A 20,216-nucleotide genomic window follows, 5' to 3' on the forward strand; every position below is an offset into this window, starting at 1 on the left:
GATGGTGATTTTGATTCCTCTCAGTGACTCGACTCATTTGAATCACCCATTTGTTCATAGGTGAACTAATTTGTCCAGTCAGTTTCCCCTTTTTCGATACTTTCCTATAACGTTAAAGTCACAAGAGGCTTATAATAATATAGAAAAAGACAGCTTAAATAAATATAAGAATTAAAAATGTTTTAATAACGCTCATTCGTAATTTACATATTAATCATCATTAGTATTGCTTGTATAATTGATTCATTCAAAAGATTCGTTCACAAACGAAATACATAATATACAACGCTTGCCAATGATTGCAGTATAAAAAGTACAGCAGTAAAATCACTGAATCCACACTTTTCCATTAATGATAATTCAATGAAAACAATATAAAACATTATTTTTGGGGGGCATATTTAATGGCCAGGAATCAAGATTTTCTTTGAGTCGTCAGAAACACATTATGATTCAATGGTATTGAAGTTTTATATGTGCCCTCCCCAACCACAAACTCAAATATTTGGTAAAGGATTAATGATTACAGATGACTTTCAGAGAAAGGTTTATTTTAATACAATGCCAATAAAAAGTGCTTCCTCCAAGAGCTTCAGTGTGCAAGTTTTTCAGTACCCTTTTCTAAAAAGTCAAGACTTTCATTTAATTGCCCATTCACAGCAGTTGACAAATCCATGTCTCATAAATAGCTTATCTAAAAGTACTGTTATATGCAACTATCCACAAGGCACATAGTGGTTCTGATTTAAGTGGTTGCTTCCAGACCAGATAATACACTTGCAGAGGATACATTTATGAAAAACAGCGAGCACTGGTTGGAATACAACAGCAAGCTGTTAAGTAGTTACCGTAAGCAAGTGCATCAAGAAAACCCACTGCAGTCCGGCTGTGCTTAATGATTCTACAATTCAAATGAGGAAAACTCAACAACAAGGTTGAGCTGAACACAGGTTTACTCGGTCTGGCCGAAGGCACAGAGTATTGAGGAAATGCATAAGTTTGGTCAGTAGATTTGCACAGTTTTTAATAGATAACTTGGTCATTTAGTAGGTTGTGCACAAGCACACTTAAGAGTCTGTATGGCCCCAGTGTTAAGACGCTGGCAGTGTAAAGGCATCACATCAAGGTTTAATCTTCCAGAGCTGTTAAAAAAAAAACACATGACAGACATTGTTAAACCTGTTAGTTAAAGATTGCTTGTATATTTTGTACTGCTTAAACACCGGTATGATAAAAGTCAAACACTATAAAGAGTGAGCAACTCTAACTGTGTCCTGATAACAGGAAGAAGTACAAATGCATTTATGACTTGAGTCATAAAAAAACAGATCATCAAGTTCAATAATTACAGACATCTGCATTTCAGCGGGGCAATAAAACAGACCCAGGAAAAAGGTGCAGATAACCACTGTACTTAAGAGCGCAAATGTTCCCCTCACCCGGATGTTGAACCCTAGTAAATCGCTGACAGCAGCTGAGATGGCTGACAGGATGACCACTCTTGTGATATTGTAGACGAGCGGATTCACCGTCAGACCCAGCAGGCGAAAAGGAGTGTCCAATTCCTGAAAACAGCAAATGATGGTCAATGCAAAGCAAAGCATGTGTTATTGTTCTCAATGAATGCTGCTTTTCTAATGGTCTCACTTTTAATAATTTCGTGGCCAGCCTCAGTACGTTGTTCACTATGTTCAGCTGGTCCTTTTTGTTTGGTTTCTTCTCCATCTTTAGATACAAGTTTATCTGAAGCAGAAACACACAGCTCAGCCGTAAGCAATGTTGACCGTATTTATTTGCGCCCTGTGAATGGCCTCTCGTACGTGTGAATGGTTCACTTGTTTCTGAACAATACTGCCTCTTTGTTCTGTGCAGCTGAGATTTTTATCTCACCTGTTCAGTCAGAAGCACAGAAGCGTTGCTATATTTTCGGTTGGTCTCTGCTCCGAGGGTAGCGAGGCGTAGGAGGAAGACCGTGAGAGCAGCACACCAGACCATCAACTCCCAGTTGGTCTCAGAGTCCAGAAAAGTGTGATGACTGTGCAAAAGCTGAAACACAACAAGAGTTATCTTCCCGTTTCCTTTGCTATATAAGACAATATAAAACTGTGAGAAGATTTAACAAGCACAGTAATATGATACTTAACCTTTTATAAACACCTGAAATAACTTTTATGTCTCTGAAGATGACTTTATGGCACACAATATATATATATATATATATATATATATATATATATATATATATATATATATATATATATATATATATATATATATATATATATATATACACTCATCTAAAGGATTATTAGGAACACCATACTAATACTGTGTTTGACCCCCTTTCGCCTTCAGAACTGCCTTAATTCTACGTGGCATTGATTCAACAAGGTGCTGAAAGCATTCTTTAGAAATGTTGGCCCATATTGATAGGATAGCATCTTGCAGTTGATGGAGATTTGTGGGATGCACATCCAGAGCACGAAGCTCCCGTTCCACCACATCCCAAAGATGCTCTATTGGGTTGAGATCTGGTGACTGTGGGGGCCATTTTAGTACAGTGAACTCATTGTCATGTTCAAGAAACCAATTTGAAATGATTCGAGCTTTGTGACATGGTGCATTATCCTGCTGGAAGTAGCCATCAGAGGATGGGTACATGGTGGTCATAAAGGGATGGACATGGTCAGAAACAATGCTCAGGTAGGCCGTGGCATTTAAACGATGCCCAATTGGCACTAAGGGGCCTAAAGTGTGCCAAGAAAACATCCCCCACACCATTACACCACCACCACCAGCCTGCACAGTGGTAACAAGGCATGATGGATCCATGTTCTCATTCTGTTTACGCCAAATTCTGACTCTACCATCTGAATGTCTCAACAGAAATCGAGACTCATCAGACCAGGCAACATTTTTCCAGTCTTCAACTGTCCAATTTTGGTGAGCTCGTGCAAATTGTAGCCTCTTTTTCCTATTTGTAGTGGAGATGAGTGGTACCCGGTGGGGTCTTCTGCTGTTGTAGCCCATCCGCCTCAAGGTTGTGCGTGTTGTGGCTTCACAAATGCTTTGCTGCATACCTCGGTTGTAACGAGTGGTTATTTCAGTCAAAGTTGCTCTTCTATCAGCTTGAATCAGTCGGCCCATTCTCCTCTGACCTCTAGCATCAACAAGGCATTTTCGCCCACAGGACTGCCGCATACTGGATGTTTTTCCCTTTTCACACCATTCTTTGTAAACCCTAGAAATGGTTGTGCGTGAAAATCCCAGTAACTGAGCAGATTGTGAAATACTCAGACCGGCCCGTCTGGCACCAACAATCATGCCACACTCAAAATTGCTTAATCACCTTTCTTTCCCATTCTGACATTCAGTTTGGAGTTCAGGAGATTGTCTTGACCAGGACCACACCTCTAAATGCATTGAAGCAACTGCCATGTGATTGGTTGATTAGATAATTGCATTAATGAGAAATTGAACAGGTGTTCCTAATAATCCTTTAGGTGAGTGTATATATATATATATATATATATATATATATATATATATATACTATATATTAAATTTGAGAACCTGAGTGACAGTGTTATATTATTATTTATATACTATTATAGTATTTATAAATATTTTGAGTTAGCTTTTATTTATATATTTTCATTTAAAAACATTTTGTTGTGCTTTTGTCATTAAATATTACTATTTAGCTATCATTTATTTTTATTTCGGGTTTTAGTTTTAGTCATTTTAATACTTCAGCTTAAACTTATTTTAAGTTTTTTTTCCCCATTTAAGTTTTTTTTTTCTTTACATTTTTATATTTTATTTTAACTTTAATCCAATGAACAAAATTAAAATGATTTTTAATAGTTTTAGTTAACAGCCTGAAAACTTCAGATTAGGATGAAGATGTCCAAATTTCTTATTTTAAATTTGATTTTAAATATGATTTATTTTTATTTTTATTATAACTGCCCTTCAGAAGCAACAGAAGATACTTACACATTTCCCGGAAGACAAATAAAGTACAATTTACCTTAATCTTCAAATTCAAGATCGTTTTCAACCCCGGCTCTTAATGAATTGTGTTTTCCTCTGGATCATCAGTGGATGTTTGAACCTTTTTTAATAGTTGTGTTTGAGTCTCTAAATTGTCCTCAGTGTGAAAAGATGGATCACAAATTCATACAGTCACTGTTGGAAAGGGTTCAAATATGCAAAAGATGCTGGAAAACTGAAAAATTTGCTGGACCTGAAGGATTTTTCAGAAGAACACTGGGCAGTTTAACTGCTCAGGACAAACAAGAGACTCAAGAACAACCATCACAAAAAAACAACAACAACCCAAAACAGATGTCGATCATCCATAACGACACACTTTTGAACAGGGTCATTTTTAAAATTCAGCTATTTTTTTGTCTTGTGGACTATATGTAAACATATTTTATCTAAAGTATCTTACTCAGGACAGTACTAAAGAAAAATATATAACATGCATTTTGTATGATCCCTTTTATTTTGTCAAAATAACATTAACTTTCTGCAGATTCTGCAAGGTGTATGTAAACTTATGAGCACGATTGTATGTATAAATTTCACATTTGATGTCAAGGAAAACTTAAGCGACATAATCTCTGGGAAAACACAAAGGGCCTGTTTACACCCGGTCACTTCATGCGTTTTCTCTGGATAGCTATCCGATCGTGAATAGACCAGGTGTAAATGCCCCTCGAAATGCTTCCAAGACGGATTTAAATCCGATCACACAAACCACTTCAGGAGGTTGCCCGAGACACATTCCAAACAAAACTGGACAAGTGTAAATCGCCACAAATGAGTAGCCGAGGCAATGGACAAACTGCCGCAAATGAAACTGAAAGCAAGTCGCAGACGGTCAACACACAATCATCTTCATTAAAGTAGTGAGACTAAATTATCTTACCAGTGCTGATGGCGCTCTCTCTCCTATTGCTGTCTCTGATCTTGAAATTCGCTGATGATAAATAAAATGCAGCTCATATCTGTTACTTTAGATTTGCATGTAGCGAGGGAATTGAACATCGGATTTTGTGGAGACGCAATTTACATGGCCAAGTGTAAATGGAACCGTTTTAACAAATCAGATCATGCTATCCGATCAGTAAAAACACATGAAGTGACCAGGTGTAAACAGGCCCAAAGAAATTTACAATATAATAGAAGGCTCGACAATAAGGGCCCGGGACAGCTTTATCATGCATTTGCACAGGTATTGCCAATTAAAATTTTTAAACTATTTAAGAGCAAGGCGACGCGAAAGAGAACTCAATTCGGGACGGTTTTCATGAAGCGCGCACACCGAAAGCCACCTCTCACAGCATACCAGTGCTGAATTGAGTTCTCTTTCACATGATAGGATAAATACACACAAAAAAATATATCAAACTGCCCCGTTTTGGTGAGTATTAATTTAAACAGTCGGTTATTTCTTGTACACTGAAAGTAAATAGTTGGGAGAAAATCACATTTCGATCCGTGCATTAGTTCTTAAAGTGACAGTAGCCTAAACTTGCTGCTGTCTGAGTCCTTAATGTTAATTCAAACAACAAAAGATACAGAGAAAATCACTGACTGCTCTTGACTGAGTAACTTTAGCAGCTTTAATAAGGGTTTATAAAAGGAAGACGATGCACTGTTATTTTACATTTGATTACTTTATTCAATTTCTGTAGGTGGTATTTCTTACCCAAACACTACTGTTAGACCTCCCTTAACAACTCAAAGCACTTTTTATCTGTGTTCTACTTGAAATGGCCCAGCATTTTATTGCAGAGCAAATACGGTGTGCAAATATTAGTGTCACTGTCTCTTGATGGTGGATCTGGTGAAGAAGCTGCCAGCGATGACAATATTGATTTTGAAGATGTTGAAAATGATAGCTTTGAGAATATGTTTGAGAATACAGTGCTCCAGAGCTCTGCTTGTGACAGTGATGATGGTAACAATTATCTGCTCAAACTGAACTCGTCTTAGTTCCAAAAGCTAATGAAATATGCTTAATTTATTCTTTTTTAATTTGTTATTCAAATATCAGGAGTTTTTTTTATTGCAGCAGTTAGAGAGCCATCTGCAATAGATATAGATCCGGGTCGGTAAAGACCCGAATATGTAATAATGATTGGCGAAACATTCATGCATTAAGGGGTTGAAGGTAGAGATGGAACAGGAATAGTATTTTTTTGAAGGCAAAGCTTAAAAAATATGTCTAAAGGGTGTGTCAAAAACATTGTGGAGTAGAACAATAGCTGACCTGGGCACAGATGATAAAGGCAATAGACAAAGCCAGGAGGAAAATCGATGACACAATGACATCAACAGAGCGCTGAGGGCCTCGTCTCTGTTAAATAGAACAAAGAAATTATTAAATTGATCTTCATATAATGTGAAGTAGGTATCTGTAAACTGTACTACACAAATGTCACAGCCAGCAGAAACACACATTCACTGTCATTTGTGCTTATACAAACAGACTGGTTAAGCAAGTTGGCTTAATATGTAAAAGCAAACAAAAAGCTTTTACCCCTAAGTCTATAAAGGACAAAAATTATTTTCATGTTTTGGCTGAAATAAAAATTCTATACTATTTTGTCTAAATAAATGAAAACTTAAAACACTAACAACTCAAATCAGTCATTTTTAGTCATGTAGGCATAACAACATTATACTGTATACACAAACAAAGATTTTTATTTTGATATTTATTAATAAAAATTACATTTAAAGGGGTTAATACATTATTATTAATAGATTTACATTATGTGAGCATTAGATGACAGGTAAGGTAATGTAAATGTAAAAATGTAACCGTTTCTTCTGTAATATGTTTGATAAATAAAAGAAATATTGCTAATATCAACACATGATATAGTACTGATATACTGAGCATCCCTACATGTAAACTGTAGTAGGAAGAGGATACCTTCAGGAATGATCGAAGTGAAAGCCACATCTTGATATTCTGTACTTTCTTCAGCCGAAAGTGAGGAATCTCAGATTTTTTGGCTTTGCGTGCAGATGTGAGATGGCTGAAAAGTTTCGCAAATAAAAGGCGCTGTGGATGACATCACATTTGTTGAGAACAAAAATCCTGACTGGCGTTATACAGATTTTGTGGCACTAAAGGGGTGTTTACACGACACCATTGTCAACTAAAAATGGAAAACTTTATGTGATTTGGCTGTTCATTTAGGCCACAAAGGTGTTTTTGGGGCCTAAAAATGCAAACTTTGATACCGCTATCGTCTTCGTGCAAACTACAAAAACGCAAATTTGTGAAAGCTGACGCCATGCACAAGCGCGTTACATTTTCAGTCTAAAGGCATGTAGTGTTTATTTACAAAGTGACATCGCCAACTACTGGCCTGTCATGCATATTACAGAATTTGTAGTTGTTTTCACAGATCCGTGTGAACGGGGAACGTTTTGACAACGTTGTCGCTAAAAAAAACGCGAAGAAAAACGTTTCCTTGTTTAGTACATTGCTGTCGTGTAAACATACTAGAGCTGCACAATTAATCGTTAAAAGATTGCAATCTCGATTCAAACACCCACGTGACCTTTTTCCTAATTTACAACGATTCTCCAGTGTCTATTAAAGCTTTGACAAAAGCTCACCAGAACATTCAGATCTACGCGTGGCGCTGCCACTAATCAGAAGTACTGGGATAAAAATGTATAGTTCGCATATAAACACTAATGCCTATGGTTAAAAATAGAGCAAATCGACTTTTAAAAGTAACTTGTCGCTTCAAATAACGGTTCTATCGATTGCATAGTTACGCCACTAGGTGGCGACAAATGAATGAGATTTTCTTTGTTGTCATAAAATCATTCACTCAAGAGATTCGTTCAAAAAAGCTGATTCATTCGGTAATGAAACAAGTGAAGTCTTTATGAGCGAGTAATTGAATCATTCTTTCAAACCGATTCTTTTAAAATAAAAAATAATTAATTAAACATTTTTAAATATACAATTTTAACATTTTGTCAGAACCTCTAGTAAATTACATGTTAGTTGTCTTTTCAGAATTGTGGGAGAATCGTGATCTCTATTTGGAACAAATAAATTGTGATTCTCAATTTATCCAGAATCGTGCAGCTCTAAAACTAAGGCTCAGCACACTTTACAATAAAGTTCAATTTGTTATCATTAGTTAATGCATGTTAGCTCAAAATGCATCAGCTAATGCCCATTTATATAACTTGAAATGTAAAAAATGTATTAGAATATAGACCTGAATATAATGTAACATTACGGAAATTAGCGCTTAAGTCAAATGGTGGCCTCAAACGTAGCATTAATAATGCAAACACTCCAGAGTGCAACATACAAATTGAAGAGAATTCATTTTTATCTTCACCTGTTTATACGTCCTCTCAGCCACACACATCATGAAGAAGAAAAGTCCAGAGAGGAAAACTCTTTCCATTGTGGTGATGATGAAGAACGCATAAGACAAGGCACAAGGCGGCCCGATGGCCACTGCTGGAAGTTCCTCGAGGGAAACATAATTGAGATTGGCAACATCCAGTTTCTGTGCCAGTCTGAAGCAGTATGGCAGCAGAGCCAGCGAGGCCGTGACCAAGCTGCCGAAAATAAGATAACCCATCCCTTGCTCAACCACCTTCACCTGGAAACAGAAATCATTCACCGTAAGTTAACAGCAACACTGACCTGTTACGTCTGAAATGCAAATACCAATGCAAATCTCTAAAACAGTCAGTGTTTAAAGGCTTACATGGAGATGTTTACATTGAATTTGAATAACATGCACTTTAAAAGAGAAAGTCAACAGTTCTCTTCTCGTTCCAGGCAATTTAAACTGCTTAAGAAGAAATAAACAAGGCAGAGAGTTAAAGAAGGACTTTACTCGTGTTAGAATGATACCACTGATCTCCAGGACGGACATATCAGCTTTTTTACACTCTCCTTGCTCCCAGATTATGGCACTGACGCGGTCTTTGGAGGGGTGGCAAGCCTGCAGCCATGAGAACTGGTGCTAAAGGGAGATCCAATTAAGAACAAAATTAATAATGTAGTCAGAGTCCTTTCTATGCCACCTATATGCTGTTCGATGAGGTTGTTAACCCTAGAAAATGAAAGGAATTAAGGCCAGTTATGAATTCCACACTTTAACCCCCGGTTTCACAGACAAGGCTTAAGTCTAGTCCTAGACTAAAATGTAAATCTGAGCTATTTCAACTGAAAGAAACTTGCACTGACTGATCTTAAAACATGTCAGTGCATTTGTTTTGTCTTAAGATGCACACCAGTAATGCCTTTTTCTAAGGCATGTTTATAAAAATTACTTAAACGCCTAATTGAACTATGACCTAATCCTGGCTTAATCTAAGCCCTGTCTGTGAAACCAGGCCTATATGGTTATTCTATGATAAGCATGGTTGTAATTTTTTTTAAATAAAATTCATTTTGACATTTTTTGGGGGACATCAAGTTAAGTATGTCAAGGTGGTGCAATTGTCGTGATATCATAATGAATAATAAAAAAAAAAAATTATTGAAAAACTACAGCAACAGTATACAGTATTTTTTACTGTATATTAATATAAAATAAAAATAAAAAAACGTATAGAGCACCAGTAATGTGGCCCAATCAACATGCAGAAGCAAAAAAAAAAGGAATAAAAAAAGAAAAGGAAATTATATCATGACCTAATGACTGTCAAGTTCAATAAGTTTCTTGAAATATCAGATTATTTGACCTTTTTGTAACATGGCGAGGCCAGTTCAGGTTGTATAATGTCATGTGGCGTGAAAAACTTTTTACCTTGAAAAATATTTATTTTTTGCCCTGGATTAAGCTAATGGGCAGTTAGATTTACAAATTTCACACTATACATTAATAAACCCTGGGTTAACATTATTATTGGCATATTCATGAGGTTGTGCTCATAATTGCTGGTCTATCTATGGAAATTAAATGCACTTGCTGTTGTGGTTCGACATTTGAATCGTTGCCTTCAGACAGACACTAAACTTAAAGATGCATGAAAGTATCTTTACAAACTGTACACAGAACATGAATAATTAATTAGGTAATTATTGTTTAGTATGTGATTTGTTGCCTGTCTAAACAACTTACTTGTATATTCTAAAGGGGTGGTCACACTACACTTCCAGATCCATTGACTTCCATTCATACTCATACGAATGCGGGAGACAGGAAACGCAAGCTCATGCGAAGAAGTTTCACATTCACCATAATCCATACAACCCCAGTGGATAAATGAATGGCTTCTGAAGTGAAGTGATAGGTGTGTGTAAGAAGTTTTTTTTTAATAATAAATCATTGTTTGCAATCTGCTGTCATACGAATGATCACGAGAGGGACGTAACTTGTGACACGTGACATAAGTGTGTTGTGTAGCTCACACAAGAAGTGGCTCTGTGCTTCGGCGTTACTTCTAGCGTGAACTTCACAATGTAAAAATGTATTACCGCTAAACAGTTCACAGCATAATCTTAATTTGCACTGGAGGGGTTAAAAATCCTCTCACGAGGGGTTAAAAAGATGTTAAACCAGGGTTTAAGGAATAGTTCACCCAAAAATGAAAATTCTGTCATCATTTACTCACCCCTTTTTTTCCAAACCCTTAAGATTATCGTTCATCTCCAAAACACAAATTAAGATATTTTTTAATCAAATCTGAGCCAGTTCTGTACTCTCCATTGACAGCTATGCAACTACCACTTTGATGCTTAAAAAAGTTTGTAAAACTAATCCATATGAATCGAGCGGTTTTCTAAAGGGACACAGTCACTTACATGATGAACAGATTTATAGTTTTATTCACAACATTGATCAGCGAACATACCGAACCTGCTTGACGCGCGGGAACAAACCTCACTGGTTCTTGCGGAAGCTCAAACGCGCTGCGTAACACATGAGAATGAACCTCATTGGATAATTTTTGGGTGAACTATTCCTTTAAGCTTTAAACATTTTTTTACAGTAAAACAGCAGCCCACCTGCGGTAAGGCCTCATCCTCATCACTAGTCAGAGTGATGCTGGGCAGAGGGAGGGAGTGGCTATGACTGTGATGCTCCTCCTCCCCACTGTCACTGCTTCCAGTGGAGGCGGAGTCAGGATCATGCAGAAGCTCCTCCCATAACATATCATCTGTGTCGGAGGCTGGACGCGAGCCCTGTGAAGGCCGCAGAAGCTCAACTTCAGGTGGCATAGCTGGGGTATCTTTTGGCATCCCATTACTGTCTCCCTGTATGCAATCACACAATGGTAATGAATATCTGAACTATTTTACAGACTTTTGCTTTTGGTTTTAGTCAGATACCCACCTGAGTCTGTGGTGGCGAATTGTTCTTGGGGACTTTGTGAAGTCTATTCCTGAGCGCTCTGGCATATTTTGGAGGTGCTGATGAGAAGAGTCTCTCTCTTTGCAGCTCTGCTTCATCTGCCTCCTCTTCCTCACTAGAGAGATCTTCAGAAGCCCCATACGGAGGCCTCCTCAGGGAGTTCTGCAAAGCCCACAGGATCTCAATCAACACAAACATGAATGTTCATGACTCTTCAAAAAGTGCAGTTCAAAGGAAAGTGTTTTACCAGTCTCTTCTCTGATCTGTAGAGCTGGTTGTTGTCTTCAAGTTGCTGGGGTTTGAGTTCTACTATCCGTCTCTCTCTGCTGCCCTCATCCTCAGACCTCTTTGCTTTTCTACTCTTCCTCTGTCTATGAATAAACAACAACAAAAATGAAAACACGACACAAATTGAATTAGATCAAAAGAATACAGTATTGACCAAACAGAAGCCAGAATCTGTTTTATAATATATCATATTAATAGTATGATGTATTAAATTTGGTGCCTGTTTTGACACTAGGGTCAATGACATCAGTGCAATTTGTTAGATCAATTAATTTATTCAAAAATAAATAAAAATGTAATCCATTCATACAATGACTTGAGAACTTGTATTATGTGCATGTTTTTATTTTTTTTTAAATGAAAATATTAATTTTTATATATTTTTTGTCCTGATATTACAAAAAACAAACAGAAAAACAAAAACAATTGTTCTTAAAAACAAAAATAGAAAAGTAGTGTTATCTAATCGTTTCACTGTTTATATATATATATATATATTTATATATATATATATATACAGTGCTATGCATAAGTTAATACAACCATGCTAAAGTTGACTAAAAAGAGGAATAAAAAATCATATTTTGGAAATTGAACTTAATGCCTTAATTTAAAAAAATTGGAAAAATCCAACCTTTAAGGACACCAATTTTCTTTGTGAATGAATAATGTATTGTAAATAAATAAATGTTCTTCCTTAAAATACATGGTGCATAAGTCTGGACACCCCTATGTTAAATTCCCATTGAGGGCGGCAGATTTTTATTTTTAAGTATTTAAAAAAAAAATGTTTTAGGATACTATGCATCCTGATAAAGTTCCCTTGGCCTTTGGAATTAAAATAGCCCCACATCATCACATAGCATTCACCATACCTAGAGATTGGCATGGTTTTATTTCAGTTAGCCTAATAGCTAGTTTGATTTGCATTGAGAGATTATCTTATGGAAAGTACCCCATGCCAATCTCTAGGTATGGTGAAGGCTATGTGATGATGTGGGGCTATTTTAATTCCAAAGGCCAAGGGAACTTTATCAGGATGCATAGTATCCTAAAACATTTTTTTTTTAAATACTTAAAAATAAAAATCTGCCGGCCTCAATGGGAATTTAACATAGGGGTGTACACACTTATGCACCATGTATTTTAAGGAAGAACATTTATTTATTTACGATACATTATTCATTCACAAAGACAATTGGTGTCCTTAAAGGTTTAATTTTTCCAAATTTTTTAAATTAAGGCATTAAGTTCAATTTCCAAAATATGATTTTTTATTCCTCTTTTTAGTCAACTTTAGCATGGGTGTATTAACTTATGCATTGCACTGTATATATATATATATATATATATACATTTGTCTGCAAAACTAAAGTCCAACAAACATGCAGAAACAAAGAAAAAACAGGATATGATGTCATAGAGAGGAACCCTGCAGATACTCATGACTGTGTGTCAGGGTCAATGGGTGCTTCTCAATACTCAAATTGATGCTTCCTCGTTTCCTCGCTCCTCCGTCCTCCAGCCCGTGACCCGGAAACAGATCGTCTCTCTGAAGGACATCTCAATTCTCTAATTGCCTCGAGAGGAATGCGAGGAGCGAGGACGGCACAGGTGTATCCTTCCCTCGCATCCTAAGGGGGTGGAGCTAAGATGCAACGAAAGGAAACGAGGATGCAAAAATAAAAAATGAGAAGCGCCCAATAAGTCTCTTAAAATATATGATAATTTGATGACATGAGAGGTTGTAAAATTTAAATTGGTGCAACTCTAAAAAAAAAACTAGTCATATTTATGAATTAATAATTCTTGACACTTATAAAATATAACTTTTTACCTTGAAAAATATATTTCAAATGTATTATATATTTTAAAATATTTTAATATTTTTTTAAATAAAGATTTTAAGCTGTAAGAAAAACGTGTTATTACTTTTTACTTAATGATGACTCCACAACATTTTTTAGAGCAATTAAATGTAACTTTTTCATGAAAATGGTATAAAGTTTTCCAAAACCACATGACATCAACATGAATACAACGAGTACATTTCTAAGAACTTGGCACATGGGTTTTAAACTAGATTTTTTCTTTTCTTTATTGTGGACACTCTTATTTGTCATTGACCCACTAGTGTCAGCTGAACACTGGCACTGCTGATTAAACTGCCAGCCTTGCAGAAGATTAGATGTATTGGCCATTTGATGAGAAAAAACAAAAAAACAAAAAAACACTTGGTCCTTTATGGCTCAGAGTCAGTCTCTCACAAATCTGACACATCAGTAGCTTAACCTTTTCCTGCGAACAGGGCTGGCTGTCCGGCTGGGGACAGGGCTGTTGTCCGGGCTTCTGGAGGTTTCTGTGGATACTATTTGGCAGTGTACTGTACCCAACAACAGCATGAGACATAATGGACCCACAACCTCACTGGCACAGGCTGCTGGTACCTCAAAATACAACACAGCTCCTGCCACTGAAATGAACACAAATCCATCAGATCATGACATCATATTGAGAATTTTAAGTTGAGTTCATTTCCAATTGACTTCGAATGTATTATCATTAACCTACATGTACAGTCTCTCAACGACATCTGAAATATCCAATGAATGATTAAGGAAACGTGATTTTTTTTGCTGAAAAGAAGAACTGCATACCTTGAAGGAAATACAGAACCAAGATGAGGGTGGAGATGCATTTAGATGTGACTTGGATCCACCACTGAAAGAAGAAAGGAAAGAAGAGGACCCTGACCAAGCCTTTACGAGTCAGAGCGGTCCAAGGGCTCTCCGGTTTGGCCTTGCTAAACGTGGAACCTGCAGTTGTAAAGACACTAGTTCAAAAACAGCATCATAACGTAAAAACTGTAGTCATTTTTAATTAGGAAAAGAATGCAACAATGTAAAAGTAAAACCCTATTAATTATTTACCTGTTAGTTGCCGTAATCTATACAGTGACATTTTTTAAACATTCAAAAGTTTGCGGATGGTAGGATTTTTTACGTTTCTGAAAGGCATCGCTTATGCTCACAAAGACAGCGTGTATTTGATAAAAAATACAGTAATATCATTACAATTTAAAATAGATGTTTTCTTTTTGAATATATTTTTTAAAATGTAATTTTCATTTATTCCTGTGATGGCAAAACTGAATTTTCAGCATCATTACTCCAGTCTTCAGTGTCACATGATCTTTCAGAAATTATTCTAATATGCTGATGGAAATCGTGATACTTTTTTAAGGACTGTTTGATAGGATAGAAAGTTCAAAAGAACAGCATTTATTTGAAAAATAATTATTTTGTAACATTATAAATGTATTTTCTGACAGTTTTAATCAATTGAATGTGTTATTGCTGAATAAAAGTATTAATTTCTTCCAAAAAATTCTTCCTGACCCCAAACTTTTAACGGTAGTGTAATTTTACAGTAAATTAAAAAATATATATTCCTTTATAATTTATGGACAATTTATACTTGACATTAATATACAGGGTGGGCCATTTATATGGATACACCGTAATAACATGGGAATGGTTGGTGATATTAAAGTCCTGTTTGTGGCACATTAGTATATGTGAGGGGGCAAACTCCTCAAGATGGGTGGTGACCATGGTGGCCATTTAGAAGTCGGCCATCTTGGATACAACTTTTGTTTTTTCAATAGGAAGAGGGCCATGTGACACATCAAACTTATTGGTAATGTCACAAGAAAAACAATGGTGTGCTTGGTTTCAACGTAACTTTATTCGTTCATGAGTTATTTACAAGTTTCTGACCACTTATAAAATGTGTTCAATGTGCTGCCCATTGTGTTGGATTGTCAATGCAACCCTGTTCTCCCACTCTTCACACACTGATAGCAACACCGCAGGAGAAATGCCAGCACAGGCATCCAGTATCCGTAGTTTCAGGTGCTGCACATTGCTGTTTGGTGTGGTATATGGGGTACAACGATAGTGGGTCCATTCTTCATCAATGGAAACCTCAAGGCCACTGGATATTTGAAATTGCTACATGATGATGTGTTTCCCTCTTTATGCACTGAAGCTGGCACGTTCCCTGAGTTTTTCCAGCAAGATGGTGCACCACCACATTATGGGTGCCAGGTCCGAGCATTCCTAGATGAACAGTTTCCTGGAAAGTGGATTGGTTGTCGTGGGCCAGTTGAATGACCCCCAAGGTCTCCCGATCTGACCCCCTTAGACTTTTATCTTTGGGGTCATCTGAAGGCAATTGTCTATGGTGTGAAGATACGAGATGTGCAGCACCTGAAACTACGGATACTGGATGCCTGTGCTGGCATTTCTCCTGCGGTGTTGCTATCAGTGTGTGAAGAGTGGGAGAACAGGGTTGCATTGACAATCCAACACAATGGGCAGCACATTGAACACATTTTATAAGTGGTCAGAAACTTGTAAATAACTCATGAACGAATAAAGTTACGTTGAAACCAAGCACACCATTGTTTTTCTTGTGACATTACCAATAAGTTTGATGTGTCACATGGCCCTCTTCCTATTGAAAAAACAAAAGTTGTATCCAAGATGGCCGACTTCTAAATGGCCACCATGGTCACCACCCATCTTGAGGAGTTTGCCCCCTCACATATACTAATGTGCCACAAACAGGACTTTAATATCACCAACCATTCCCATGTTATTACGGTATATCCATATAAATGGCCCACCCTGTACTATTAGTTAGTTAAAACTATGTATTTTCAGTGAAAATTGAAACAGGGTGTTCCCAGAAGCCCCTGTATGATACATTACACTTGATTATCTTTAGTTAACCAAGTAGTTGAAATAAGTTGATATTTTAATATTGTATATTTTAATTATAATATCTGGTTTTAAACTGTAAATATCTGTCACTTTTACAGTGAATTTCTGGCAACCATTGCTGCCCGTACATTTTTACAGTAGAGGTATGATCTGACAGCCTATAACAATTATCGATACGTAATATATTCAGATGCAAAACTTGATAGTAATTCACCTCTCACTAAGTCAACATCAATGAGGTCTGGCTTGATATGGCCAGTCTTCTTAGGTTTGCTTCCAAAGCCCTGCTCAAAAAAAGGAACAGAGTTTCACACATCTGATTGCATTACATTTTACACAATATTCAAGAACCACATCTATGCTGCAAACACAAACTGCCACATTACCTTGAGCTCATTCTGTTCCAATGATTTTTCCCAAATCTGCTGATCATATGCCCCAATCTTTGACAGAAGATCATTAGAGAACTTTTAACCACATTCCACTCACAATCTGTATTTACTGTAAGACAGATGTAGAAAGGCTCACCTTTTTCTGATACCATGCTATTCCTGCCATGTTTGAAATACATTAGGTCAGGTCATCTCAGGCAGTAATGTCAATCACAGAATATTTCATTCCTCGAAAGAATCAGATATGCGAATTATGTCATCGCTTACAGTAAAAAAGGAAACTCCTGCTCGCAGTTGAAGGCAAAACAAACATAGGAAGCGACTCAAGTTGCTGGCTAAGTTCAAGGAAAATTATAGAATATTAAACTTACCTGGAGGCCAACATTCGGTATCTGCCTGTGATTCCTCAGCAGCGCGTGTCGAGTCTTGTCAACATTTTCAGATGTTTATGTTGTGTAGATGAAACAAACCTCGCCCCCTACTAACTTAACGTTACAGCAAAACTATCTGACGCTACATCATAAACATCTCATTAAAATGCAAAAACAGCCGTCTAAAGTTGTGAGATAACTTTGTTTACTGTCAAACCACCCTGGCATCAATTCGGTTAAATCTGATCGACGATAGAAATATCTTCTTGAAAAAGAGAAGTGATTGTTAAAGTTCTCACTCTCATCAGCGCCTGAAAGTTTGTGTGAAGCAAGCGACGACAACCAGCGTCACATCAGATGTGAATGGCGGAACTGTATTTTGTACAAAATAAACTTTAGTAATAAGTCTAATAAAATAAAATAAAATAAAATAAAATAAAATAAAATAAAATAAAATAAAATAAAATAAAATAAAATAAAATAAAATAAAATAAAATAAAATAAAATAAAATAAAATAAAATTAAATTAAATTAAATTAAATTAAATTAAATTAAATTAAATTAAATAATTATCAGTGAAAATGCTTCATTTCTGTTTTAAGGTCCAATGTTTTTTTTTTGTTTTTTGTTTTTTTTTTATTATTATTAAACATTACAAAGCATTAAGCAATACAGATAAACATGGAAAAAAACAAAACAAACAAAAAAGATACACAGACACAAATAATTTGCCAGGGTAACAAAAAAACAAAACAAAAACAAGACCAATGCTATGCATTTACCTTAAGAGGACAAAAAGGATGAATATAGAGATACAGTTTTCATTGCTTTGGGATTAACAGAGCTTTGGATAGTTTCCATGTATTTGTCTAGATCAAAGATCTAAGAGAAAAAGAGAAAAGAGAGGTTTAGAGCCAGTAAATTTTTGCTTATGTATGTGAAATTTTAGGAAGCACAAATTAATTATGTAATATTGTCCTGTTTTCTCTTTTGAGTTGTCAAACAAACCAAAGAAAACATCTTTAAAACAGAAAGAAAAGTCACTTACAAAATAAGATTGGATAAAAATGAACAAATCTGACCAAAATTTCTCAGTGTGGGTACATTGCCAAAACAAGTGAGTGACATCTTCCTCAGGAGAGTGACAAAAACAGCAATTCACTTCAATGTCTGACTTATATTTCCTAAGAAAGGCTTTGGATGGGTAACATTTGTGGATTAATTTAAATGTTATTTCTTTTACTTTATTGGTAAGCAGATACTTATGAGGCAAAGACCATACTTTTTCCCATGGTAAATTCTCTACAATATTATTCCAATATGGTATTACATAAGGAATTGTAATTATTTCTTTCTGGAAGAGAGCTCTGATTTTATAATTTCTTTTTTGTTGCTCTACAGAAAAGCATACATTTCCAATCATTGTGTCAGTTAGGTTCAAAGAGTAAGTACATGGCCATGGAAATGTAGAACCTTGCAACAGAAAAGACACTCCAGAGGGAATAGCATTGAAAACAATAGCATATTCATTAGCAGTTATAGGAATTTTATATTTCTGTAAATTTAAGGTCCAATGTTTATAGAACTCATACACAATGTGAACGTGTGAGTCGAATCTTTACCATGAATCAGTCTTAATCGGTCTTAATCGGTCCTCGAGTCATCGAGTCAACATTGAACTAATAATAGCCTGCCCCACTTAATTTTTTTCATGTGAGCATACATAATTTTAAACTTTTTTTTCTTCAAAAAAGTGCTATTGAATTCTTTATGTGTAGTGGGCTACTTGAAAAAAAGAAAAAGAAAATACGGTTTCATCCTTAGCAGAAAGTTACAGATTGTTGGCGACGAGACTACGACGTGCATTTTCAACAATGCAGAGTGTGTTTAACTCTTAACCCTGTGTTATTTTTGGGCCGTTTTTAACGTTAATAAAAAAATAAAAATTATATACAAACATTTAACGACATATAAATGGAAATTCTCGTTAGATGTCTCTGTAAAATAACTAAATAACATGCCTTGTCAGTAATCACAAATGGCTGTGATTGATCCATTGTGATCCGCGCTGAGAACAGTAACAGTAGGCCTACCACTGCCACAATAACAAAGTCTCACGAGAATGTACTGCCAGATTTTCACCATTAGATGTCAGCATTTTAATTAAATTAGATTACATCACAAATGAGAATATTCATTTGGCTTTGTCTATTTTCATCTGAGATCAAGAAGAGTAGATCACTTTTTAAACTTCAACCTGGCTCTTCATTCCCTTTTTATATAATATCTGTTGTCACTTGTCACTATTCAAGCAAAAAACGAACTGAATTCATATATGCTTGCTCCTCTCTGACAAAATAAAATCATCGCAGTAATCAAACGCAATATTTTGACCCTAACTAACAGCATAAATCGTAAGATGGGTGACTTTTATTTGAATAATATTTGTGCATTGACAAAAATTCGAGTCATATGTCTGTAATCAAGACGATCATGCTGTTCACAGGCTTTTCCACTCTGATCTTGAACTTATGAACTTGAATTTTATGATATTATTGTTAGTTACTACTTGCAGTTCCGCGTTACTGTGATGACTGTCTACAGAACTGTTGATATAAATATACTCCTACACCCACATTCTTTTGGATGGGTTATGTCACTTTCCTTGAACAATGCTTTGAATAGTTTCACAGCAACTTATAATGAAGGACATGCAGAATAATCACAGTAATCAGCACAATAACTAGTTTGACACCATGATGTCACATGAACAAAAAGAAATTACATGAAGCAGTTATGACAGAGACAAATTGCTGACAGTGATTATTATCTGGACCATGCTACAAGTCTGCAGTGCCTATATGCTAATGTTTAAGGATTAACCAAATGGGCGAAATACATAAACAGAAATGGCTTTTTCACTTACCAAATCATGGATGTGTGGTTGCATGGAGTCAGTATAACAATAAGAATGGATATTAACTATCTATATGTCTATATATAATC

General features: G+C 35.9%; 1 protein-coding gene across 3 annotated transcripts; it reads right to left on the minus strand.

The window, feature by feature from the left end:
* Nucleotides 1–165: 165 nt before the first annotated feature.
* phtf1 (putative homeodomain transcription factor 1) lies at nucleotides 166–17,581 on the minus strand. 3 transcript variants are annotated; one of them, XM_084396124.1, is made up of 18 exons: nucleotides 17,211–17,560; nucleotides 16,976–17,067; nucleotides 16,834–16,890; nucleotides 16,662–16,731; nucleotides 14,318–14,476; nucleotides 13,953–14,133; nucleotides 11,620–11,743; nucleotides 11,355–11,534; nucleotides 11,027–11,275; nucleotides 8,907–9,035; nucleotides 8,397–8,666; nucleotides 6,956–7,087; nucleotides 6,287–6,373; nucleotides 4,940–4,990; nucleotides 1,891–2,046; nucleotides 1,648–1,743; nucleotides 1,440–1,565; nucleotides 166–1,142 (listed from the first exon to the last, which is right to left on the minus strand). In XM_084396124.1, the coding sequence occupies exons 2-18, from the start codon at nucleotides 17,003–17,005 to the stop codon at nucleotides 1,122–1,124; spliced, it is 2,118 nt and encodes a 705-aa protein (XP_084252250.1). In that variant the 5' UTR covers nucleotides 17,006–17,067; nucleotides 17,211–17,560; the 3' UTR covers nucleotides 166–1,121. The 3 variants fall into 3 exon arrangements, 2 of the variants coding, with proteins under 2 accessions (XP_084252250.1, XP_084252251.1); XM_084396125.1 differs by lacking the exon at nucleotides 4,940–4,990 and having other exon boundaries at nucleotides 17,211–17,581; XR_014625933.1 differs by lacking the exons at nucleotides 166–1,142; nucleotides 1,440–1,565; nucleotides 1,648–1,743 and having other exon boundaries at nucleotides 1,913–2,046; nucleotides 4,034–4,990.
* Between the last annotated feature and the right edge of the window lie 2,635 nt (nucleotides 17,582–20,216).

This window comes from Rutilus rutilus, assembly GCF_951802725.1.
Source record: "Rutilus rutilus genome assembly, chromosome: 22".
In the NCBI taxonomy this organism is placed as follows: domain Eukaryota; kingdom Metazoa; phylum Chordata; class Actinopteri; order Cypriniformes; family Leuciscidae; genus Rutilus; species Rutilus rutilus.

Coding starts and splice junctions, on each gene's coding strand:
- phtf1 (XM_084396124.1), bottom strand. CDS start 17,005: ATGGCAGGAATAGCATGGTATCAGAAAAAG. Junction 16,732..16,833: donor TGGAACAGAATGAGCTCAAG/GTAATGTGGCAG, acceptor TTTTTTGAGCAG/GGCTTTGGAAGCAAACCTAA. Junction 2,047..4,939: donor AGAGAGCGCCATCAGCACTG/GTAAGATAATTT, acceptor GTTGTGTTTCAG/CTTTTGCACAGTCATCACAC.